The following is a 27,374-nucleotide window of genomic DNA, read 5'->3' as shown; positions in this document are numbered from 1 at the left end:
ACGGCGCTTGTCCGAGGCTTCTTTAGTTCTGTCCTGAACCAACTAATCACACTAAAAGGGGGGTTAGCCCTATTAGTGGTTTGTTCTTTTCGTCGCCTTTTACGACTGGCAGAACATACCGGAGGCCTATTCTTTTCCCGGGCCTCCACGGGGAGTTATTATTATTATTATTATTATTATTATTATTATTATTATTTTTTTTTTTTTTTTTTTTTTTTTTTTTTTTTTGTGAGCATTTCTTCCAACAAGCACTTTTTTGCTGACTGTGTCACTCTGAATGCAAGTTTACGAGTTCCTTCGTACAGTGAGGTATGAATGCTGTCCTTCTCCCAAACTATTACAAAATTGGGTGACTAAATTAGCACTTTCATAGATAATCAGTTTCACTTTGCTTATGTTATAAAAAATGACCGAGAAAACCTATCAATTAGATGGTAATTTATGTCCACTGATCTAGTGCTTAACTTCACTAACTAAATAAATAACTGTATTATTAATTCTTAAACTACTTGCCATAATATAAATAATCATGCACAACATAATCAAATAGAAACAGGCGCTCAATTGAAGGTGAACGATACGACAGAGTGTGTGTGTGTGTGTGTGTGTGTGTGTGTGTGTGTGTGTGTGTGTGTGAAGAAATAAGAAATTCAAAGAATAAGGGCCACCCTAAGCTATATACTTAATTTGTTCTGAAAAGACAAGCTCCACTTGAGCTAAGAAAGAACTTACAGCGTTGATTATTCAAATATAGCCAATTACGAAAAGAAGGCCAGCTCATTATCAGGCTGCAGTGTGAGAATCCAAGATGCAAAAGAATCAGATTTTTTCTGTTGAACTATTTCCTCAAAATTGAATGAAAACAATTGCAAAGTAGAGAACACATGTAAATCCCAAGACAGTGTTTTTTTTTTTTTTTTTTTTTTTAATGGCAACAAAGTTTTACTGAGAAACTAATTATAGAGACTGGTGCAGCTTTGCTTCATCTGCACAAAACATTAAGTTGACTAAAGACTTGACTCCTTCTGGGTGTAAAAGAGAAATGGTGCCACATTACTCACCAAATTACTTCTATTAGTGTCAAGTCACATGCGTGCCATGCCCATATTGTATATCTGGTGGCAAGTTACACATCATGTCACTTCTCACACTACATCAGTGTTTGCCCCACCTAATGGTTAATAGAACTACTCGTGAAAAGCATGAAGTACCAGTCAAATCCTGAACTGGCACAGATTTTCATTTGTCACCAAATTTTAATTATTGTGTGTATGGCACCTATAGAATCATAATCCACCTTCTTTTTCTTCAGATTTCATAATTTTATTCCGTGTTGCAGGTTGCGTTGCCTTCTCGGCCTCCTGTCAGCCATGCTGTAGCCCAGGCAAGTGTGAATTCTGGGTCTCGAGTGGAGGCATCGCCTGGTGTCCCAAGCAGCAGCAGTAGCAGCAGCAGCGGAACTGGAGGTGGTGGTGGTGGTGGTGGTGGTGGTGGTGGTGGTGGTGGTGGTGGTGGTGGCGGCGGCACTAGCACTTTGGGTGTGAGTGCGAGTGTGGGGGTGGGCAGTGTTCGTAGCAACCCCACCAGCAGTGGTAGCAAGAGTGTTGCCAGTGGCACTGTCAACTGCATTGCCAACACCGTGCCCCTGCCTGCCCGGGCTGCAGCTGTTGAGAATTCTGGCAAGACTGCCACCACCACGAGTTCCGCCACGCGGCACGTCTCCACGTCACCAGTGACGAGCAGTGGCACAGTGCGGACGGCAGTCACATTGGTTAACTTTGTTAGCCAGGCTTCTGCAGGTGCTGCTGCCAGGGCGAAATACCGGACCACGATAGCGACAGGTTAGTTGCCCCCACTCCCTGCGCATACTGGGATATATCAGCTCCTCCTGTAAATTGGAAACTTTGTTGAGTTAGGTAATTTTTCCTCATTATTAGTAAATCATTACACTCTGAAGTTGTTGTTGCCAGTCAAAGGCTGATCTGATGCAGCTTTACATGCTAGCCTATCTTGTGCAAGTTTCTTTCATATTCCCGTAACTATTGCACCCTACATCAATTTGAACCTTCTTACTGTTATTGAGCCTTTGTCTCCCCATACAATTTTTACCACTCAGATTTCCTTCTTAAGACCAAATGAACTGTCCCTTAATGGGTCAGTATTTGTCCTTTTAACCTGTTGCTTCTTCTCTGACATCCTTGTTTCATTTCCGTCCAGAGCTAAATTCCAAATCAATAATTTTGGAAAACTGTTTGCAAAAACACACACACAAAGCATTGCATGAAAGTTGTGATGAGCAACTTCCGTCAGTTTGCTTCCTGTTACAAAACAAACTGATTTGTTTAGTCAAATTTTACATGCTCATTCAATAGTATGGCTCCATATTAGTGTAGTGCAGGGTTTTGTAAACTATGGCATGTGCAACACTGATGTTATGAGTGAATAAGTGCCCCGCAAAAAACTGTTTGTAACAACGTGCTTTTTTCAACGTTTTTCCTATTTTTATTTCATTTTATTTTGTAGTATTTTTTTGGATTTGTGTTGTTAGTTATGATTTAAGATTGAAACAGTCACTGAATAAGAAAAGCTTTTTTAATTAACTTTCAAAATAAACAAGGTGTTCAATCAAAGCACCAGGGTTCTCAAAGTCGTCTGTCAGAGGAAAAGTTGGACAACCGCTGGTCTAGTGCGGTATTTGTTTTATCGATATGTATTAACAGGGACAAGAAACCACAAAGAATAACCAATAGTCCAGTAGCGGCTAGAGTGTCACCCTGGCCCACACTATCTGCTACTACCATTTAGCAGCTATGCTCATTTACTGCTGGAGTATTGCTTATTCTGTGTTTTAATGTTCCTGTCAACACAGATCGATAAGATGAATGACGAGCAATATTGGCAGACAGACACTTTCCATCAACACTAGGTGTCTCATGAAAGATCAGATGAGCAGCATCCGTTTGGGCTGAAACCAGCTATACATTGAGGTGGGGGGGGGGGGGGGGGGGGACGAAATTGCAAATACGTGTTGAAACACCGGAGCATATGCCATACCTGACTATTTGTAGGAGTGTGTGTGTGTGTGTGTGTGTGTGTGTGTGTGTGTGTGTGTGTGTGTAGATAAAAATTGACTTGGTATACCTGGACTTGACCACAGTAAACAAGTTCAAATGGAATGGAAATAGGATGCTGCAGTTATCCAGAGACATGGAAGCTTGCACGTGGTATTTTTGTGCATCAAAAACAGTCTTCAAACCAAAGATGGCAAAACAATGGCGAGAAAGGTTTTCCTGTTTTCTGTGAAGTAGGGCCGTATGTCTATTTTCTGTGTGCTCTAAAATCGGTATAAGTCATCCTTTTCTGATATGGTGTGTATAAAGCTTTGAGATATTTATACAAAAAAGGCTTACTGGAAGAGAGTTCCTATTTTTGAGATATTTATACAAAAAAGGCTTACTGGAATAGAGTTCCCGTTTGGTTCTTCTGGCTAAATTGATAAAAGCTAATGACAGACATAATATTCGATACAGCTTGTAGCTTTATCAATTCCTCTAGGTGTGGTTATCTATATATGACTAGATACAACTACCAGAAATATTTAACCCAACATAAAACCTAGAGTTATCTCGTTTTTATTATTATGATAGAAACTTAAAATCTCAAGTATACTCAGGCAACTTAAGATGATTTCTTGGAAGATAACGTACATCCGTTTCAGCCACCAGCAAAATAGCTGCCACTCTATGTACTTCACCTGAAAGTCTGCTCAAAATACTGAATTGTATGATGTGCCCTCTGAAGTATGTACGACAGACAGAAATAGCAGAGTGAAGGTATTTTATTCATAGCAATATGGAAAGGATAGAGTGCTACTCACCACAAAGGATTGGCATTGTGTTGCAGACAGGCAAAGTGGAGCCTGGAGACAGTGGCCATGTGTGTGCAAGTTGTCCTTATTGTGCGTATGTGTTTTTCTGTTTTGGAAAAAATACTTTTGTCCTAAAGGTTAATATTTTAGCAGTCTTTCTTTGTGCCTTTCTGCAGCTGAATACCTCATCCAGTGAGTACCAATCTGTTCTTTCCATGTTGTTGATATTCCATCTGGGACTTTCCATATTATTTATGTAGTATACATTGGTACAGTGGATGGGTGGAAATTTCTGGGTATAAAGGGTAATTTAGTTTTACTAACTCTTATCACATTTAGGCTGAAGTACAACTGTGGTAATTTAAAATGTAGGTGTTTCAGTGTTTGAAATTTCAACACTGTTATTAAGCAAATAAATTTAATTTGATTATAGGCTTGCAATATTTAACATTGCAGGAATTATCACAGATAATATTAGAAATGTGTTACCTTATGAAGCCCAGCAATTGAACTGTTTTTAAATCACAGCCTGTCCTCTATTAAAATGGCAGTCAAAAGCAAAAAATCCGAAAATGTCAGTTGTAAACAGAATTGTTGTCATCAGTTTGAAAGCTTGTCTTAGATAAAATCCTATCTTGACTTTTCATTGCATTAGTCATTAGTGATAGTCTTCCATGTTGCTGTTGCATGTTTTCTAATGTTATCGACTGACCATTAATTAGTCCGTCATCTTGATGTTTTCTTATGTCTTAAAGCACAGCATAGAACTTCCTCAGTCCATCTGCCTTCCACTAGTCTAGCTAACTCTCTCACACCTTCATAACTGTTGTCTGTGAATGACTATAAGAAGAAACAGGATAATTTCAGTAGAATTTTTTCTGTGTGGTATGATGAATGGCAGCTTGCTCTGAATCAGCTGTGACAGTGAAGCCAAATGAGAATCGAATAGAGTAAATAATTTATGTAGTGGCAAATTTTTGTATACTGGTAGGAGGGACCGTTATTCTTGAATAACTCAAAAACCATGGCTTCTAAAAGAAATATTTCCCAGTAAAAAACCAAACTATGTTAAATTTCTTACAAAACGGGTCCTATTCATTTTTCTCTAGGACTAATAGTTTCTGCATTGCAGGGAATACAAAGTCACAGATTATTAAAAATATTGTTGTAAAAGTATAAAATTAATACTTATATTCAAATTGTTGTTGTTGTTGTCTTCAGTCCTGAGACTGGTTTGATGCAGCTCTCCATGCTACTCTATCCTGTGCAAGCTTCTTCATCTCCCAGTACCTACTGCAACCTACATCCTTCTGAATCTGCTTAGTGTATTCATCTCTTGGTCTCCCTCTACGATTTTTACCCTCCACGCTGCCCTCCAATGCTAAATTTGTGATCCCTTGATGCCTCAAAACATGTCCTACCAACCGAACCCTTCTTCTAATCAAGTTGTGCCACAAACTTCTCTTCTCCCCAATCCTACTCAATACCTTCTCATTAGTTACGTGATCTACCCACCTTATCTTCAGCATTCTTCTGTAGCACCACATTTCGAAAGCTTCTATTCTCTTCTTGTTCAAAGTGGTTATCGTCCATGTTTCACTTCCATATATGGCTACACTCCATACAAATACTTTCCAAAACGACTTCGTGCCATTTATGTCTATACTCGATGTTAACAAATTTCTCTTCTTCAGAAACGATTTCCTTGCCATTGCCAGTCTACATTTTATATCCTCTCTACTTTGACCATCATCAGTTATTTTGCTCCCTAAATAGCAAAACTCCTTTACTACTTTAAGTGTCTCATTTCCTAATCTAATACCCTCAGCATCACCCGATTTAATTTGACTACATTCCATTATCCTCGTTTTGCTTTTGTTGATGTTCATCTTATATCCTCCTTTCAAGACACTGTCCATTCCGTTCAACTGCTCTTCCAAGTCCTTTGCTGTCTCTGACAGAATTACAATGTCATCGGCGAACCTCAAAGTTTTTACTTCTTCTCCATGAATTTTAATACCTACTCCAAATTTTTCTTTTGTTTCCTTTACTGCTTGCTCAATATACAGATTGAATAACGTCGGGGAGAGGCTACAACCCTGTCTCACTCCTTTCCCAACCACTGCTTCCCTTTCATGCCCCTCGACTCTTATAACTGCCATCTGGTTTCTGTACAAATTGTAAATAGCCTTTCGCTCCCTGTATTTTACCCCTGCCACCTTCAGAATTTGGAAGAGAGTATTCCAGTTAACATTGTCAAAAGCTTTCTCTAAGTCTACAAATGCTAGAAACGTAGGTTTGCCTTTTCTTGATCTTTCTTCTAAGATAAGTCGTAAGGTTAGTATTGCCTCACGTGTTCCAACATTTCTACGGAATCCAAACTGATCTTCCCCGAGGTCCGCTTCTACCAGTTTTTCCATTCGTCTGTAAAGAATTCGCGTTAGTATTTTGCAGCTGTGACTTATTAAACTGATAGTTCGGTAATTTTCACATCTGTCAACACCTGCTTTCTTTGGGATTGGAATTATTATATTCTTCTTGAAGTCTGTGGGTATTTCGCCTGTCTCATACATCTTGCTCACCAGATGGTAGAGTTTTGTCATGACTGGCTCTCCCAAGGCCATCAGTATTTCTAATGGAATGTTGTCTACTCCTGGGGCCTTGTTTCGACTCAGTCTTTCAGTGCTCTGTCAAACTCTTCATGCAGTATCTTATCTCCCATTTCATCTTCATCTACATCCTCTTCCATTTCCATAATCTTGTCCTCAAGTACATCGCTCTTGTATAAACCCTCTATATACTCCTTCCACCTTTCTGCTTTCCCTTCCTTGCTTAGAAATGGGTTTCCATCTGAGCTCTTGATATTCATACAAGTCGTTCTTTTATCTCCAAAGGTCTCTTTAATTTTCCTGTAGGCAGTATCTATCTTACCACTAGTGAGATAAGCCTCTACATCCTTACATTTGTCTTCTAGCCAACCCTGCTTAGCCATTTTGCACTTCCTGTCGATCTCATTTTTGAGACGTTTGTATTCCTTTTTGCCTGCTTCATTTACTGCATTTTTATATTTTCTCCTTTCATCAATTAAATTCAATATTTCTTCTGTTACCCAAGGATTTCTATTAGCCCTCGTCTTTTTACCTTTCAAATTAAGTCAGGTAAAAACAAATATTAAATATGTATACCATGTCTAAGTTCAGTAGAGTCACATTAAGGGATAAACTGTGTTCCGGGGTTGTAACAGGGTGAAGGGAGGGGAGACAGTATGAAGTGTGAGGGAAGGTAGGTCACCGGACTGTGCTCACCCATTTCCCTCCTTCCTTCATAGGTCTGTAAACTGAAGATCGAGAAATTGATTCCTCACTCTATGTACTCCACTCTGTCATAAGAAGCAGCTGCTGGGTGTTTCACAAAGTCACACTGACCGTTCACAGCACACCTTATGAATAGTGTTTGGAGATGTGCCCCAGGCTTGTCTGTTTGCCACAAAGTGGATTAACACTACACGGAAAACAGATATGAGAAACCTTGTGTACACAAATCTTATGTGCCATTGAATATAACGCATACCTCAATTTTAAGAATTAATACCATAAAAAAAGAGTTTATTGTTGCATCAGTGGTAGGCTGAATTTAATTTTCACAACAATGGATGTATACATGAACTATTGAAACAACAAAAATTTTTAAGTGACTCACTGTTAAGTGGCAGTTGTTATTAAAAAAGAACACCTAACTTGATTGTCTACATGAGTTCAAACAAAAATACTGTAAATTACAGCTATTTCTAATCATTAATCACTAATGTCATTATTACTGGTATCCTTGGTGGTGTCTACATCGGAAACAGATTCGTTTACTCTTTTCCCATCATCCTTCACTGGCATCCAGAGAATTGGAAGTACAGTATCTTTGACACTTCGATGCTTTTCCAGGCAACTGAAACCCAGTGTGTAATAATGTGGCGTGTCAGTTCACAGTTTTGTTCATAAAACCATTTTTCGTACTGTCCCCGAATGTGTTGTCGAACGATTTATTCACATTAATTTGTGGGGGTTGTAACACAGAGTCATTCCTCCAGGAAAAATAAGTCACCGGCTAGGCTGTGGATCTCGGTTCTTACAACATATGAGAGATGACCGTGAAATGCATTGAGACAAAATGTTAATGGTTGGTTGGAAAGTGTAATGCCATCAGGGAACAGCTTTTCATTTTTATGGGTCTTGGGGCTTGTTGCAGTTATGCCCTTTTTTCCCTTCACACCCTTATGTTTTTATGATAATTACATAATTAATGAGAAGTAGACAAAAGAATTTAAGTGGCATATTAACCAGATTGGCATCTCAACAGTGTTTCCTTGTTTGGCTCATTAAAAAATTCTTCTCTTTTTGAAGTGTGGTGACAGACCACTGAAATTCTCGAAGGTTTTTTTCAGAATCCTATGAAAGGTTTTGGTTTACTATTGTAGAGGTGAGCCCACCTGTTTCATAAAGCGATCAGCCCATTCACGGCTAGCCTTAAACTCTTGACTCGGGATACCGAGAACTGCAGCAACCCCTTTTGCTTTGGTGATGGTGTCCTAGTCACATGTTTCCCATTCTTCCTCCTTTTACAGACAAATTCCAAAATTTTTACTTCAGTGTCAGGATGTCTTCTTCTGTGGAGGGCCAGTCTTTCTAATAGCGGTAGTAACAAATACTGCCAATTTCGTTTCTTTCATAAGCAAACGCTCCTGTCAGCTATATTGGAATTCTCGTCCCACTCTCCTGTTACCATATTTTTCAACAAAAAGAATTACTTTACGCTTGGAAATAACATCGTACAATGTTTTTCTCTGTTTGCCTTCCATTTAGTGACCACCTAATGCTAACACAACTGGCAGTGATAGACCAATGATAATTGAGTGAATTTGTGACATGAGAAACAATACCTAAGATTCAATGATATTGCCAGTGAATGAAGGATTCGAGTTTGTATGTAATGTGCCATCAGATTGTAAGTGCAGTCCAATTTTAAATACTGCTTGTGGTAAAAAAAAAGTGCACATTAGACTTATACAAATACAGTACTAATAATACTAACACAAAAAACACATATAGACTGAATCTATACAAATCTCTGCACACTGTTCTACACGGCCAGAGGGGAAACTGATTCTTAGTCATCCTGTATGGCAGCTGTCTTCTGCTAAAGACATATTTTCCCACCGTTGGGACTGCTCTTTTTCAGTTTACAGAGAGGCTTTACTTCCCCTGCATTTCCTGTCCAGTACTCTTATGTCACAGACAAAAATGTCTTTTTTATATAGTGGAGTTATTTTCAGTTTATTGAATGGATACTTATTTGCAGTTCTCAAGTGAGCTATTATGTTATCTGCCTTCGATTGGCAAGCATACAAACAGACCAGGGGTTCGACCATGGGAACCAGGATGGCTCCTTCCTATGCTGACCTTTTCATGGATCACTTGGAGGGCACTTTCCTGGGATCCATAAGTCTTCAGCCCCTGGTTTGGTTTATATACATTGATGAGATCTTTACCATGGACTCATGGTGAGGCTGACCTGTTGAAATTCCCAGAATCTCTGAATAACTTCTCCCAATTAAATTTTACATGATTCATTCTGAATCCCATGCCACTTTCCTTGATTTGATCTCATCCTCACTGAAGGCCAACTACACACCTCCGTCTATATTAAACCTACCAACAAATAACAGTATTTGCATTTTGACATTCTATGTCATAAGTTCCCTCCCATGCAGCCTTGGCAACTGAGGCAAACATTTGTTCGGATGTAGACTCTTTACATTCTCACCTCAGCCTCCAGTGCACATAATTACCCAATTACCCCACCAGCCTAGTTAAAAAGCAGATTTCCTGGGCCATCACATTCAATCCTGGTACTGCTGATCCCTCCAGAACACAACTTCGGAGCACACTATGTGACTCAGTATTATCCTGGTATGAAATGTATTAATCAGCTACTTCAACAGGGCTATGACTTCCTAAAATCATGCCCTGAAATGAGATCCATTCTGTCTGAAAATTTTCCCACAACACCTAGACTACTTTTCCGTTACCCTCCCAATCTGCACAATGTTCTTGTCAGACCCTATGCTCCTTCTGCACCCATCTCCCTACCCTGTGGCTCCTAACCCTGTAAGCATCCTGCTACAAGACTTGCCCTCTGCAACCTCCTACCACCACCTATTCCAGCCCTGTAATTGGCAAAACATATACTATCGAAAAGAGAGTCACGTGTTAAACAAAACATATCATATACCAGCTGTTAAGCAAACACTGTTCGGCCTTCTACATCGACATGACTACTACCAATTTATCAACTGTGGTGGTTGGGCATAGGCAGAGGGTGTATACTGGTAACTTGCAATATTTTGTTGCAGAGCATGCTCTACAACATGACAGTCGTGACCTTGGCACCTGTTTCACCACAAGTGCTGTCTCGATTCTTCCTCCAAACACTAGTTTCTCAGAACTCCGCAAGTGGGAACTAGCACAGTAACACGTCCTCGGTTCTCGCCATCCAACTGGCCTTAATGTATGTTAATTACTTCAGTCTCAGCATTTCTTCACAATAACTACTCTTTGCTTCACTCTGGTTTAGTTTTCTGCATCTTTCATTGTATTACCATTCTATTTTTCACCCCTCCCCCCCACCTCTGTTATGTACAATGTGCTTAGCTTTTCACTCTTATTAAGTCATGCATGGTTTTTAAGCAGTAATCTCTGTCTGGATATTACCCTGTCTTCCACCTTTAAGCTGTCAGGCCTTCAAATCTCGTCCAATGCAGTCCCCAAAAATCAATCTTTCCTTCTCATCCTGCATGCTAAGTCTCCCCTGACCTGTGGTTCTGGGTGACCTTCCCAAAATCTACCCCTTTTCCCAGTCCTCTTCAGTCCTAACCCTTCTGCCTGAAGAAGGAGCCACAAACTCCGAAACCTTGCCAGTTACAACCGTGTTTCATGTGTGTGTTCTGCCACCACTTGGTGGCAGATCTGTCCAGATTATTTATCCCAGAAAATCTGCTTTTTAACTAGCAACAGCTGGAGATTTCAACTAAATACCACACTGAAGAGCCTGTCCTGTGTATAACATGCTGTCAGTATGTATTTAATTATCTGCACTATCAAAGACTGGGATACTTTTCATAGCATGAGGGGTATCAAATACCTCACCCAACATCTGAAGAGGCCCAGGGGCTTAAATTGTCTCCCTCTGCAACCCAGGTTGGTCCCTTTCATGTTATGGAATTTCAGATAATTTCACTGTAAATCTAGGAACTATTTTTACAGACTTGAACATGATCAGTTCCATTTTCAGATGTATTCACACCCATCTTGCAAGGTACACTGTGGAAGTTAGATAAGTGGTTCAACTTGGTGCTGTCCACTTTGTCAGCACTTCTTGACTGGGAGAGATTTACGAAGTCTACTAGCACAGTTAATCATGAGAGTGGTTCAGTAACTTTCTAGTCATTCATTAATTTACCGCCAAGTGATTACAGCACAAATGCATGGCTTTACAAATACACTGTCAACAGTAGGTGGCAGCAAGGTGCCACCTTTAGCAATCCAGTTCCGTACCCCCAACACTGCAAATGTCACTGACAACATCACACTTATAAATTACACACTTCTCAGCCTTTGTTTATAGGAACACATTTTATCTTAAAACTCACTTAACAACTGAAAATGAGTACTTAATTATTAAACTGAAAATAACTCCACTATATGTCAAGAGTTCTGTGATGTCTTTTAAGGGAACTGAACAGGAAATGTTGTGGAGGTATAGCCTGTATGTAAACTGGAAAGTGAACAGCAGTTATGGTGGGGAAATTTGCCTTTGCTGTAAGAACACAACAGCTGCCTTACATGATGACTGAGAATCAATATGCCCTCTGGCAGCGTAGAGCAGTGTGCACAGATTTAAATAATTTCTGTCCATATTTTTTCTTACATTAGTATTATTAGTGACTCGTGTCTGTATTCCACGTAGCGTTGATGCACTTTGTCTCTCACTGTCTCACTTCACTTTTAAACTTGAAAGCCTCTGAAACCTTACCTCTGAACTTGACCATAGATTTTGTGTTGCTTAAGGTCCTTTTAATCAGTTCACTGGATTTTTCAGTTTGTCTGTCTGCTGAATCATAATGTAGTTTAAATTTTTATTGGTAAATTTTTGTTAGAAGCTCCAGTTTTTGAGACAAGAAAAGCGACCTTTAAACACCCCCTCCTTACCCCACACTCACACCCTACTGGTGACGATTTTTAGGATGTTGTTCATGACACTCCCTCCTAGTACTGTACAAAAATTTGTAGCTATATGGATATTTTTCCCCTTTGTTGACGTGACTAAAAGTGGGAAAATACGTTATTGCAGATGAACAGGAAAGACGTGTTCAAATATGATATTAGTAGGGTCTTGTTCAACACAGGGACGTCGATTAAATATCTAGGCATAGCGTTGCAAATTGATATGAAATGAAAGGAGCATGTAAGGTCAGCTCTGGAGAAAGTGAATGGTCAACTTCAGTTGTGTGTAGCTCATCTATAAAGGAAAACACATACAGAACACTTGCAGGACCACTGCTAAAGTGCTCTGGATCCCTGCCAGGTCTAATTAAAGAAAGACATCAAGGCAATTCAGAGCTGTGCTGTTGGATTACTTGCATATATCTTTGATCAATATCTGAGTATAACACAGTTTCTTTGTGGACTCAAATGGGAATCCCTGGAGGGATTGATTGAGTGATTGATTGATGTTAACAGGAGAGCTAAAACAGCTTAGGTCTAACCCGCCACTGCCCGCACCGAAACTAGGTTTATTGTGCGGTATCGCTCCCTGTATATCTAGTAAAGCCAACCAGTGCCCTTAAATAGTGCAAGGAGTCCCTCTACCAGTTTTTTGTTAGATACAATTTCTTCAGGTCTAGTTTTCTTGAAGATTCTGTATATTTTACTCTCCAGTGCCATGCATTCAAAGATTAGGTGTGATGCAGTTTCTTCACCCTCATCACAGATCCTACATTTAGGGTCCTCTTCCATTATCCCCATTGTGTGTAGGTGTTTTTTGAAATTCCCATGGCTGGTCATCAGTCCAGTCAGGAGTTTGATCTCTTTCCTGTTTGATCTCAGGATTACAGAGCTTCTTTTACAACATGGCTTGGGCATCAGTACCTTACCATGTTTTTGTTTATGGACCTTGGTCCAATATCCTACGTGCTGTTTCCTAAGCCAGTTCCGTAGTTCTAATTTGATAATAGCCTTGGTGATTGTCAAGACAGATTCCAGTCCAACAAATGGAGTTGTTGCCCACATCCTAGCCAATCTATCGGCTTGTTCATTGCCACAGATCCCTGAGTGGCCAGGGACCCACACTAGGCGCACCCTATTGCTTCCCCCTAGCTCCACCAGAACCCTGTGGCAATCTGCAACAATCTTAGATCTTGTTGCAGGAGTTGCCAATGATTTCAGGGCTGCCTGGCTGTCTGAATAGATGTAGATGCTACGGTCATTGTAGCACCTACTCATATTCTCCTCCACACATGCCCTGATTGCAGTAATTTCAGCTTGAAATACAGAGGCCAGTTTCCCTAGAGAGATGCTTCTCTCCAGTCTTGGCTGAACCCCGTACAACCCTGCCCCAATGCCTTGATCTGTTTTTTGACCTATCGGTGAACCAAACGATGTCCCCCGTACGGTGTCGAACTGGCAGTTCGGAGTTACTATATAGTCAGCGGGCATTTCCCCAGCCATACCTATATTTACCTCACTCACTATGTTAGTGTGTGATTCTGGATATCTGAATGAGACTCAGTTTTGCCAGTTTTAAGTCTGTATGCCCCAGCTGCTGCCTCCATCTTAACCCAAAGGTGAATTGGAGGCATATACAGCATGGCTTCCATTCCAGCAGTTGGTGTGCTGTTAATTCCGCCCATTATGGCTAAGCAGGCCAATATCTGCACCTTAGCAAGCTCTTTAGCAGCAACCTGCCGTTCTACCTTCTTCCACCACACTGCAGCCCTATAGGAAATCCTAGGTCTAGCCACTGTGGTGTATATCCAGTGCATACCCCTGGGGCTTAGGCCCCAGTTTTTGCCACAAGCCCTCCTAGTACTCACTAAAGTGCTTTTTGCCTTGGAGCAGATACTTTTAATATGAGGGGTCCAAGTTAGCTTCTCATCCAAGGTTACCCCTAGATATTTCACTGTCCCCTTCACAGGTAGAGTTTCATCAACAAGCTTTAGATTCCAACTTGCATGCTGAATATGTCTCTTCATAAATGGCACCACAACAGTCTTCTTAGGTCTAACTCTAAGATCCTGTTCAATGCACCACTTTTGCACAATGTCCAACCCTCCTTGTGCCATATTCCTGACTGTGTCAGTGAATTTGCCAAGTATTACTATGACAAGGTCATCTACGTATCCTTCACAAAAGCATTGTCTGGAATTTAGTTTCTCAATGAGTTCATTCACCACTAGATTCCACAACAGAGGAGGCAAAACTCCTCCTTGTGGGCAGCCTCTAGTGGTCTTAATTACCATCTTTTCATTCATCATGGTAGCCTCTACCTTCCTTCCTTCCACTGGTCCAGCTACATATAGTGGTCCCTGGGTCATGCACCTCTGCTGCCCTTACCATGGAATCGAAGGTTGTGTTACCAAAGGCCCCCTCGATATCCAGGAAGATGCAGAAGGCTATTTCTTGGAAGTGAAGTGCTTTTTCCACCTTCCCGACGAGTTGGTGGAGAGGTGTCTCACGTGATTTACCTGGTTGGTATGCGTGTTGGTTCAGGTGTAGAGGGACCCTACATAGCCTCCTCTCCCCAACGTATACATTAACCAGTTTTTCCAATGTTTTGAGAATGAAGGAGGACAGACATTGGTCTCATATCCTTGGCCTTGGTATGATCAATCCTCCCTGGCTTTGTAATGAAGACAACTTTCACTGCCCTCCAAACATTGGGAATGATTCCTACTGCTAAACTAACCCTAAATAGCCTGGATAGGATTCTTATAAGCTGTCCTCCTGCCTGTTGCAGGAGCGCTGGAAAAATTCCATCAGGGCCATGTGACTTGAACGGCTGGAATGTTCCCACCGCCCACTGGATTTTGTTGAAGTTCACACACTCCTTGGCGGATTCCCAGTCCTCTCTTAGAGTGTCTGAGAACCATTGTCTCTCTGGGGTTACATACTGGTCTGTGTTATCTGGCAGAGCATATTGAGGGAAGTGAGTTTTGAGGAGCAATTCCAGTCTCTCATGTGCTGTCTTTGTATATTCCCCATCCTCCTTCCTCAACGTACCTTCTGGATTAGTTGGTACTCTAGTGAGAATCTTGTGAAGTCTGGCTTGTATAGTCATGCCTTCCACTTCCTCACAGAATGCCTTCCAGGATGCCTCCTTTGCTTGTCTTATTGCAAGATTGTAACTGACAAGGGCCTCAGGATATTTAGCCCATTATCCTCTACGTCTCGCAATATTAAACACTCTCCGTACCTGTTTTCTGTGTGTTTCCAATTTGTTATTCCACCAAGGAACACTCCTATTTGTGCATTTCCTGGTGATTGTGCAGTTGTCCTGATATGAGGTCACTATGGCAGAGGTAACAGCCTCTGCTACTGCCTCAAATTCTACTGACTTCCTTATCGTGGTTTTAATTTCTGATAAGCCTAAGTCAAGGTCCCTCTTATATGTCTCCCAGTCTGTTTTCCTAGGATTTCTATAAGTCATGGTCTGTCTGATTCCCATTTCAACCTTGAATTTAATGTACATGTGGTCCGATGAGGATGGCTCCAACACCACATGCCATTGTTTGACATAGCTACCCATCATCATGTAACCAAATGTTATGTCAATTACTTCTTGCCTTCTGCTATTCCTGAATGTAGGTTCATTGCCCCTATTCAGGACCTCTAAGTTGTTAGCTAAGAGGAATTCAAGAAGGTACTCATCTCTACTGTTGGTGTCCTTGCTGCCCCACACTAGGTTGTAGGCATTGGCGTCGCACCCCACCAGTAGTTGGTCACCTTGCCGATGGCAAGTCTCTACCAGCCTCCTCACCTCCAAGGGAGGGGGAGAACTGTCTTTGTAAGGAAGGTATGCTGAGTCCATGACAATTTCCCTCGTGATACCTTCCTCACATTGCTGAATTTTTAAGGTCACTAAGTCCCTAGAGCAGAAATCCATCATTGGCATGAAAGAAATGCCGTTTCTAACATAGATGCATGTTTTGGAGTTCCTAGCATTGATCAGCTTACCTCCAGTGCCTCCGATGCCCGATACACCCCCTTTGTATAAATAGGGTTCTTGTATCAGGGCCAAGTCCACTTCCTGTCTTCCCAGGCAGCGGCTCAGGGCAGCAAAGGCCCCTATGCTGTGCTGCAGATTAATCTGCAGCATCTCCAGGCTCCGTCTTACTGCCATGTTTGAGGTCTTTGAGAACCCTGATGGTGACCTGTGAGAACCCTAAAAACAGTTTCAGGTCCTGCTCCCGCATCGCCTTCAGGGTCTTCTCACCGACCTCCACCACCAGGTTTCGTCCTTTCGGAGCAACCTTCTGGTTAATCACTCTGCAGTCTTCTGTCGGGACTTTTGGGTTCTGGGCCCCTATTTTCCCGAACAGAGTCTTGGGAGAGACTTCCTTAAGGATCTCGGGTACCCATAATGATATCTTTGCGGTCTTAAGAAGCTCAGCTGCCGTCTTGACCAGCAGCTTCGCGTCTTCCCACGGGGATATCATGGGCACCTTGTCCTTGAGCCACTGTGTGCACCTCCTCACAGACAAAAATGAGTGCACCACAATCTAGACAGACTCTCCTGAAGTTGGGACCTGGGCCAGTGTCCCCCCCCCCACCCCCCCATTCTTTTCAAAGAGGACCATCTGTACTAGTTCTTCCTGCTGCGAGGTAATGGCCACCAGTGGATAAACTTCCTGGATAACTGCCATCCTAAAAACCGAGACTGCAGTACTATAGGTCTGTTTCCCTAGTTATTGCCTCAGTTTTTTCTGGAGTCGCTTATCCAGGGAGGAGGGAGTCTTCGATTCCTCTCTTATCCACTTACTACCTCTCTTTGACGTTGTGGGGGTCAGCGTGTCCCCTTCAACCTGAGACAGTTTTTTTTCCAGGGTGTCTTGGGTTCTAGTCCCTTTACTTCCCTCCACTTGTGTTTAGGAAGTCATAGTTTTCCTTCCTTTTCCCTCTGTTCCCTGAGTAGCTTCCTCCTTTGGGCCTCAAACAAGCCTTTGATCTTAATCTGGTCCAGCTTCTCGGTTACAGTTCCCACTTCTGGCTCAGGTCTAGACCCTAATTCAGTAGTGGAAGTGCCTTCCATCGGTTCAGTCCCCGATTTTTGGGTATCTGAGGTCTCAATTTGCCCTCAGTTTCTTTTTCTGTAGTCGTGTCCATGTTGGTCCCACGAGATTTGGGAATCTAGAAGGTCCGCACCACGAATACCCCGCACGGTGTAAGGCTAATTACTCAGGGAGGTCGCCCGGTATCCCTGAGGCTCCGTTTGTGACACATCTTACCATGTGCCACGCACCCCTCAGCATGGATCCCATCACACCTTGGGTTGAGTCAGGGAATAGGGTAGGACTAGGAGTGGTTAGGGAAGAAGGGACGTTGTGGGACACTCTTAGTCTGATCCATCGGCTGAGGCCTTTCCGGCAGTAGGTCCTCTACCTTCGGCATAGCCCTCAGCTTCCCGCAGATATGCCAGCCTCTCCACCCGCACAGACAGTGCTTCATCAAGGTGGTGTCCCCCGGAGAGGTCCCTCGAGGGAAGATGATGTTCTTTTCTTGAAACTCTCTTGAGAAAGTTTTCCGACAGACTGCAGAGCAACCCTACTGCCACCATTTTACATCTCGCATAAATCCCGCGTAAATAAGAAAGGTAATCCAGGTCTCGTGCACAAATATATAGACAATTATTTTTCCCACGTTCTGTTTGTAAGTCGAATAGGGAAAGTGAAGGAATAGTAGTTGTAGAAAGTACCCTCTGCTGTGCACCACAGTGTCTCTTATGGAGCATGAATGTGGGGGTGACCTAGAGAGAGGGATGTAGATAACTGTCTAACATGGCAGTCCTTTCTTGTTCCATCTCTTCATTGGTCATTGAGCAGCATTCATGTCTACATCTACATGATTTCTCTGTAATTCACCATTAAGTGCTTGTTAGAGGGTTCATCAAACCACGTTAATGCTATTTCTCCAACGTTCCAGTTTTGAACAGTGTGATGAAAACAAACACTTAAAACTTTCCATGTGAGCTCTGATTTATCTTATTTTATTATGCTGATTATTTATCCGTATGTAGAGGGGATCCAGCAAAATATTTTCACACTTTGGTGATTGAAATTTCATGAGAAGATCCTGCCGCAGTGAAAGACACATTGTTTTGAATTATTGACAGTCCACTTTGTGTATTCTTTCCGTGACACTCCCACCCCTGTTTCAAGACAATACAAAATGAGCTGCCCTTCTTTGGACTTTCTCACTATCCTCCGTCAATAATACCTGACGTGGATCCCACACTGCACCCAAGACTCCAGAAGAGGTCGCAGGCGTATAGTATAAGCAATCTTTTTAGTAGACCTGTGCATTTTCTGAGTGTTGTACCTGTAACTAAAAGTCTTTGGTATGTACAGATAGGCCAAGCTTGAGGTTTTCTTTGATCTGTTACAATGTGACGTATTTGAGTCTCTGTAGTTGTTGAGAGGAGTTAATTCAATTTTCTGATATAGTCTCCTAGAATTTTACTAAACCATTTTCTCTTTCTTTCTAAATATATAATAAAATATAAAATGAAAAATATGTACAAAATCGTCACTGCATTCCTCTAAGGCTGTATGTCTAGTTTACATAAAAGATAAATTATAGGATGGCCAAAACATTTTTCTGGAACTTCCTCAGAATAGTTTCTGAATTGTAAATTAATGGTCGAAAGTACGCAAAAATACAAAAACATGGATAGTAGTGTTTAAATTTTACTTCTGCTTCTCTGTAGCGAACAATGCAACAAAGTTGAATGAATGTACACAGGTTCATGTTAGGGAACGTAGGTTAAAAAACAAAGTGAGCTATTTAAATGAATGCATGTCAGGTCTAGGTCAGATTTACGTATTATTAAAAATGGAAAACTGTTGTCAAAATTGTACAGATTCACTTTGGCAGTGGATTTATGGGAAGTTAGTTTTGTACTTATATTATTGATGGCCTGGGAATGCTTTTTGGACATACCTACGTCTAAATACATGCCCAACTCCAGTTTAACAGTCATAATTGCTTTGATGTTTGCACAGAAGACTGTGTTTACATAACTTTCAGTCAAATTATGATTTTGAGTACTTTAACAAGAATATTGGCTGAGTTAAACAGATCAACACTTTGACCAAGACTGTCTCTGTAGGCTTCTAAACCCCTTCCCATTTGTCAGCTGCACTGTCTATTGTGCATACAAAAGATGGGAGCTGCACATTTCTTATGAAGCATTCCACAATCTTCCTTGCACAGCAGATATTTTTTTCTGAGACTAAGTGTAAAGTAATTATCTGTATTACAATGAAAATAAATTATAGAATTCATGTTTGTAACTGTACAGTGTATACATTAAAGTACTGAAAGTCTGTCATGAATATTTACAGGGTGTGATTCAAAAGTTTCAAGACTTGACTCGGAACTAGAAATTTATTGGATATTTAAGTACAGTGGACTAAAATTCTTCAAAATATGATCCTTCAGTATCAACATAGCACTTCCAGCGCATCTTCCACTGTTCGTAGCCCTTCTGAAAGGCCTCGGGCGTCATGCTATCAAGGGCTCTCGTTGAAGCCTGCTGGATGGCATTGATGGAGTCGCATTGCTTCCCTTTTAGGCCTGTCTTGATTTAGGGGAAGAGGAAAAAGTCACTTGGAGCCAAGTCGGGGTTGTAGGTGGCTGCGGCAGTGCTGTGACATTGAACTTGACCAAAACTTTGGTGCCTGCGCATGGCGTGTGAGCGGGCACGTTGCCATGGTGGAGAATCCAGTCGCCCTTGGTCTCCGCGTGGACACGGCAAACTCAATCCCTCAAGTGGCGGAGCACTCCAGTGTAAAAGTCACCTGTGTATGTTCACAAGCAACAAACTCCTTGTGAATCACTCCTTTACCATCAAGGGAAAAAAAAGACAATCAGATGCACTTCACACACAACTTGCTCACGCAAGCTTTCTTGGGCTTCAGCGAGGAAGCAGTGTGCCATTCTGAGCTTTGACGCTTCAGCTGAGGATCGTGTTTGTAGACCCAGGTCTCATCACCAGTAACCACTTTCTCCAGAAGGTTCGGACCAACATTCAACCATTGGAGCATTTCCTGGCATACAGTCATGCGCCGTTTCTTATGATTCATCGACTAAACTTTTGGCACCAATTTGGCACACACTTTTCGCATCATCAAATTCTCCGTCGCACTCCTCCACACGGTACTCTGAGTCCCAGTTCATTGGCAATTAATCTAGTACTAAGACGAAGGTCCTTCCCCCATGAACCATGGACCTTGCCATTGGTGGGGAGGCTTGCGTGCCTCAGCGATACAAATGCCCGTACCGTAGGTGCAACCACAACGGAGGGGCATCTGTTGAGAGGCCAGATAAACATGTGGTTCCTGAAGAGGGGCAGCAGCCTTTTCAGTAGTTGCAGGGGCAACAGTCTGGATGATTGACTGATCTGGCCTTGTAACATTAACCAAAACGGCCTTGCTGTGCTGGTACTGCGAACGGCTGAAAGCAAGGGGAAACTACAGCCGTAATTTTTCCCGAGGACATGCAGCTTTACTGTATGATTAAATGATAATGGCGTCCTCTTGGGTAAAATATTCCGGAGGTAAAATAGTCCCCCATTCGGATCTCCGGGCGGGGACTACTCAAGAGGACGTCGTTATCAGGAGAAAGAAAACTGGCATTCTACGGATCGGAGCGTGGAATGTCAGATCCCTTCATCGGGCAGGTAGGTTAGAAAATTTAGAAAGGGAAATGGATAGGTTAAAGTTAGATATAGTGGGAATTAGTGAAGTTCGGTGGCAGGAGGAACAAGACTTTTGGTCAGGTGATTACAGGGTTACAAATACAAAATCAAATAGGGGTAATGCAGGAGTAGATTTAATAATGAATAAAAAAATAGGTGTACGGGTAAGCTACTACAAACAGCATAGCGATCGCATTATTGTGGCCAAGATAGACACGAAGCCCATGCCTACTACAGTAGTACAAGTTTATATGCCAACTAGCTCTGCAGATGAGGAAGAGAAGGAAACATAGTAGGTGAATATGGATTGGGGGGAAGAAATGAAAGAGGAAGCCGCCTTGTAGAATTTTGCACAGAGCATAACTTAATCATAGCTAACACTTGGTTCAAGAATCATAAAAGAAGGTTGTATACCTGGAAGAATCCTGGAGATACTAATAGGTATCAGATAGATTATATAATGGTAAGACAGAGATTTAGGAACCAGGTTTTAAATTGTAAGACATTTCCAGGGGCAGATGTGGATTCTGACCACAATCTATTGGTTATGAACTGCAGATTGAAACTGAAGAAACTGCAAAAAGGTGGGAATTTAAGGAGATGGGACCTGGATAAACTGAAAGAAGCAGAGGTTGTAGAGAGTTTCAGGGACAGCATAAGGGAACAATTGACAGGAATGGGGGAAAGAAATACAGTAGAAGAAGAATGGGTAGCTCTGAGGGATGAAGTAGTGAAGGCAGCAGAGGATCAAGTAGGTAAAAAGATGAGGGCTAATAGAAATCCTTGGGTAACAGAAGAAATATTGAATTTAATTGATGAAAGGAGAAAATATAAAAATGCAGTAAATGAAGCAGGCAAAAGGGAATACAAACGTCTCAAAAATGAGATCGACAGAAAGTGCAAAATGGCTAAGCAGGGGTGGCTAGAGGACAAATGTAAGGATGTAGAGGCTTGTCTCACTAGGGGTAAGATAGATACTGCGTACAGGAAAATTAAAGAGACCTTTGGAGAGAAGAGAACCACTTGTATGAATATCAAGAGCTCAGATGGCAACCCAGTTCTAAGCAAAGAAGGGAAGGCAGAAAGGTGGAAGGAGTATATGGAGGGTTTATACAAGGACGATGTACTTGAGGACAATATAATGGAAATGGAAGAGGATGTAGATGAAGATGAAATGGGAGATAAGATACTGCGTGAAGAGTTTGACAGAGCACTGAAAGACCTGAGTCGAAACAAGGCTCCGGGAGTAGACAACATTCCATTAGAACTACTGATGGCCTTGGGAGAGCCAGTCCTGACAAAACTCTACCATCTGGTGAGCAAGATGTATGAGACAGGCGAAATACCCACAGACTTCAAGAAGAATATAATAATTCCAATCCCAAAGAAAGCAGGTGTTGACAGATGTGAAAATTACCGAACTATCAGTTTAATAAGTCACAGCTGCAAAATACTAACGCGAATTCTTTACAGACGAATGGAAAAACTGGTGGAAGCGGACCTCGGGGAAGATCAGTTTGGATTCCGTAGAAATGTTGGAACACGTGAGGCAATACTAACCTTACGACTTATCTTAGAAGAAAGATTAAGAAAAGGCAAACCTACGTTTCTAGCATTTGTAGACTTAGAGAAAGCTTTTGACAACGTTAACTGGAATACTCTCTTTCAAATTCTGAAGGTGGCCGGGGTAAAATACAGGGAGCGAAAGGCTATTTACAATTTGTACAGAAACCAGATGGCATGGAAAAGAAGTAAAAACTTTGAGGTTCGCCGATGACATTGTAATTCTGTCAGAGACAGCAAAGGACTTGGAAGAGCAGTTGAACGGAATGGACAGTGTCTTGAAAGGAGGATATAAGATGAACATCAACAAAAGCAAAACGAGGATAATGGAATGTAGTCAAATTAAATCGGGTGATGCTGAGGGGATTAGATTAGGAAATGAGTAGTAAAGGAGTTTTGCTATTTAGGGAGTAAAATAACTGATGATGGTCGAAGTAGAGAGGATATAAAATGTAGACTGGCAGTGGCAAGGAAATCGTTTCTGAAGAAGAGAAATTTGTTAACATCGAGTATAGATTTAAGGGTCAGGAAGTCGTTTCTGAAAGTATTTGTATGGAGTGTAGCCATGTATGGAAGTGAAACATGGACGATAACCAGTTTGGACAAGAAGAGAATAGAAGCTTTCGAAATGTGGTGCTACAGAAGAATGCTGAAGATAAGGTGGGTAGATCACGTAACTAATGAGGAGGTATTGAATAGGATTGGGGAGAAGAGAAGTTTGTGGCACAACTTGACTAGAAGAAGGGATCGGTTGGTAGGACATGTTTTGAGGCATCAAGGGATCACAAATTTAGCATTGGAGGGCAGCGTGGAGGGTAAAAATCGTAGAGGGAGACCAAGAGATCAATACACTAAGCAGATTCAGAAGGATGTAGGTTGCAGTAGGTACTGGGAGTTGAAGAAGCTTGCACAGGATAGAGTAGCATGGAGAGCTGCATCAAATCAGTCTCAGGACTGAAGACCACAACAACAACACAACAAGACGAAGGTCATTGTTTAAAAGTTCCTGCACTCTCTCCACATTTTGATCCATCTGGCTTGATGATGGACTCCCAGAGTGGTTGTCGTCTTCAACATTCCCACGGCCATCTTTGAAATGTTTGTGCCACATGAAAACCATTGCACGGGACATGGCTTCTTCCTTAAAGGCCTCTTGAATTATACTGAGAGTCTCCGTGGCAGTTTTGTTCTGTCACATGCAAAACTTAATCACATAACGCTGCTCCAAGTGCTGCTCCATTTTCGCCTCTCCCACTTTTCGACCAAGGTTAATGACAAGCACTAACACTGCAAGTGATGCGCACTCTCCAGGTTTCCGGAGACAACTGCCACAGCGTCAGTTCGTTCCCTGAGACCCCCCACTACTTCCTCCACCTTTCGGAACCAGTCCGCACGCGCTCCCCTATTCAGAAATGAATCAGTCTTGAAACTTCTGAATCACACCTTGTACACCTGTAACAATTGCTTGAATCACAAAATATTATTGTTAATAATAAATCTCCACAAATCTATAGTGATGAAAGATACAAAGCTGCAGTCAGACCTTGTAATTCACAGTGTCTTGTCTCTTGCGCGCGCGCTCTCTCTCTCTCTCTCTCTCTCTCTCTCTCTCTCTCTCTCTCTCTCGCACGTGCACACACACACACACACACACACACACACACACACACACACACACACAATATCATGCATTTACTCAGGTTTAAAAATTGTAATAAAAAAGAGAAAACACTGAAAAGAATGAAAATGCTACATCAAATAACTGCAGCTTCCTGATCCACAGAATAAACATGGTGGGCCAGCCACAATGCATAACACTAAAATCTTCAGCCTAAAAGCTTGGGTGTTCTTTTTCCCGAGATGTGGATTTGTTGACAGGCACAATTTGTGTGTGTGTGTGTGTGTGTGTGTGTGTGTGTGTGTTTGTGTGTGTGTGTGTGTGAGAGAGAGAGAGAGAGAGAGAGAGAGAGAGAGATAATCATCCTACATCAGACTAAATCTTTGTTCCAGGTAGCAGTAAAGTGATGACTGTCTCAACAGCATCAGGCACATCTGATGGTCCTCCCATTCCATCATGCTCTCCCATGGAGCAACATAATCAAAAACAGCAACAGCAGCAGCAAAAGCACCAACAGCAGCAGCAACAACAACATCCACCACCACCACAGCAGCAGCCAAAGCAACCCCAACAACAGAAGCAAATCCAGCCACAACAGGCCCAACTGCAGCAGAAACAACTGCAGCCTCAGCAGAAACAGCAGCAGCAACAGCAGCCACAACAGAAACCACAGCTCCAGCAGCTGCAGAAGCCACAACAACCATCGCAGCCTCCACCACCTCCTCCGCCGCCGCCACCCCCTCCACCTCCGCCACAGCAGCAGGCGCAGCATCAACAACAGAAACCACAGCCGCCACAGCCACACCCACAGCCCCAGAGGCCACAACAGCCTGGAGCCACTAATGGGAGCCTACCTCACAATTCACCTGTGAGTTACTTCCCATTTTAAATCTAGGTTAACACTGTTTATACACATTACTGCCAGTCTGGAGGTCTAGCTGAGTTATAAACAACATTTTGCATTGGAGGGCAGCGTGGAGGGTAAAAATCGTATAGGGAGACCAAGAAATGAATACATTAAGCAGATTCAGAAGGATGTAGGTTGCAGTAAGTACTGGGAGTTGAAGCAGCTTTCACAGGATAGAGTAGCATGGAGAGCTGCATCAAACCAGTCTCAGGACTGAAGATCACAACAACAACAACAACAACAACAATAAGATAATGTTATAGAAAAGAAATAATGTCGTTCTAGAAGACTGAAAGATAATGTTAAAAAAATTGTACACATCAGTCAAGAATTAGGCCTTAGGGCTGTCCCGGCTGGGTGACTGCTGCCTACAAGACAGTACGAGGATCAGTCTAATCTGTGATTGTGAGACACGTGATCAGCACGTCACCAGTCAGCTAGTGTCACGAAGATGAGTGCACACTGTCCCAATCCTCCCAGTGAGGAAAAAACCCATGCCTTACCAGGAATTGAACCCATATCCTCCACATAAGGAGCCCCCCTCAGGGGCTCACAGTTCTTTCACGAGTTCACGAGTGGTGCACATGGGGCCCCTAGCTATTGCAGCCAATTCTTCCTTCCCTGGCTGTATTTCCTTCACCCTGCTCTCCCTCCCTATCCTCACTCCTTCCCCGTTACCCCCTCCTTCTCCCCTCGCCGTTTTCTGATTTATATCAACCTGGCTATCCACCTGGTTTCCTGTAATGCTTGCAATTTAGTTCCTTCAGTGTGTTCTATCATCCTTTCTGGCATTTAGGTTCCCACTTGAGGTTTGACGTCCTTCATGTTTTTAGTAAGAACCATTTGGGGAGGAATGTCCTCCCTAACATCAGTGGTGTGGATTCCTCTCCCCCTTCCTTCCCCTCTTGACAGCATGGATCATACTACTGATAGCTGAACTGTTCCCTCCCCATGTATGCCAAGGAGTGGTTGCTTGTCTCCTTGGAGCATCGGAACTCCATACAACGGCCGCCATGCCAGACAGCCCTAGCTGTGGCTGGGTGGTGCCCATGGGGAGACCCCCTGCTCAGAGTGGGTGGTATCAGGGCGGAAGCTTGGCACGTGATGTGTATCGAGCTGAAGAAATCTGGCCGTTCTCATACAGCCGTCTCTTCGAATGGCGAAGGATCATTGAATGCTGCTTCATATGAGCTGTCAACCTTCCCTTCCTTGGCTACACCATGGGAGGAGGGCCAGGCTTGGTGTCTTGGGATGAAACACTTTCCCCACTGCCTCGTCTGTACTAGAACAGGTGGGGACACATTCACTGCCAAAGTGAAGTGGAGTCTTGTAGAAAGATGTGGTCAGGCTGCCTGTTGAAAAAGAGTTCCTCCACTCCAAGAGGGAAGCCTCTGTGTTCCACCACGTGCATGTCTCAGTTGTGCTGAAGGCCACTCCTCTCACTCGCCAGATTGACCGGCTTACAAGAGAGAGAGAAGAAGATGCAAGAATAAAAGTCCCTTGATCGCTTGTCTTATGCTGAGGCTCGCTAAAAATATGAGAGATTCCATCCAGTGTCAGTATCTTCAATGTTTGCCACTGTTACTTTATTTCCTCCTCCTATCTCTTGCTTACCCCAACCCCGTTCCCACGACCTCCCATCTGGGACCTGCTCCTCCTCCACGGCCAAAGAAGTGCCTCCTTTCTACAGCACCTGGCGGTGTTAGGGCTCCCTCCTGGGGACCCCTTTCCCCGGCGTCCCTCAGGCCAGAGGACTCCAACCAGCCACAAGACATACCATTTGTGTGCCCCAAGGTTGCCCGCTCTCTTTCGGTTCCAGATCTTTCAGATGCTTGTACTCCCTTCCCCGCCCTCCTCCACCTCTGAAATATGAGGAGGAGGAGGAGGAGGAGGAGGAGAAGAAACATAAGTCCCAAGACAAGGCTACCACTCCCCCCCTCCCCGAGATCCTGGAGCTGCCATTTCCCCCTCACAACCTGAGTCTGATGTCTTATTTATGGATGTCACCCCATCCTGGTCAGTAACGACTACTGACCGAGTGAAATGACCTCCTCTTGGGTTCTTTATGTCTAACCTGATCTCTCACCACATGAGCATCCAGTGGAATTGCAACGGATACTATTGTCACCTTCCGGAAATGAAACGTCATGTCTCCTATTCTGCATTATGTCTTGTTCTTCAAGAAATGCATTTCCGTGATGACCACTCTCCAACATTTGGTGGTTATCATGCATTTTGTCAGAACTGTGCTGGCCCCGGCATAGCATCTGCTGGGGTCTGCACTCTGGTTCGCTCCGATATTATTAGTGACTGGATCCCACTACATACCAACCTGGAAGCAATAGTAGTTTGAGTGCAAATGACTCCAGCACTCACCAATTGGAATGTCTACCTCC

General features: G+C 42.7%; 1 protein-coding gene across 1 annotated transcript in view; it reads left to right on the top strand.

Moving 5' to 3' along the window:
- Positions 1–1,518: 1,518 nt before the first annotated feature.
- Positions 1,519–27,374, top strand: part of LOC126210307 (basic proline-rich protein-like) — a 94,143-nt gene continuing 68,287 nt past the window's right edge. The window contains exons 1-2 of the mRNA XM_049939503.1: positions 1,519–1,841; positions 24,464–24,939. Coding sequence (XP_049795460.1) covers positions 24,478–24,939 — 462 coding nt within the window. The 5' untranslated portion in view covers positions 1,519–1,841; positions 24,464–24,477. The remainder of the gene's footprint in view (positions 1,842–24,463; positions 24,940–27,374) is intronic.

The sequence above is a fragment of the Schistocerca nitens genome, chromosome 10, assembly GCF_023898315.1.
Source record: "Schistocerca nitens isolate TAMUIC-IGC-003100 chromosome 10, iqSchNite1.1, whole genome shotgun sequence".
Classification (NCBI taxonomy): domain Eukaryota; kingdom Metazoa; phylum Arthropoda; class Insecta; order Orthoptera; family Acrididae; genus Schistocerca; species Schistocerca nitens.
The sequence above is the reverse complement of the archived record's forward strand: the minus strand, read 5'-3'. Positions and strand labels throughout refer to the sequence as shown.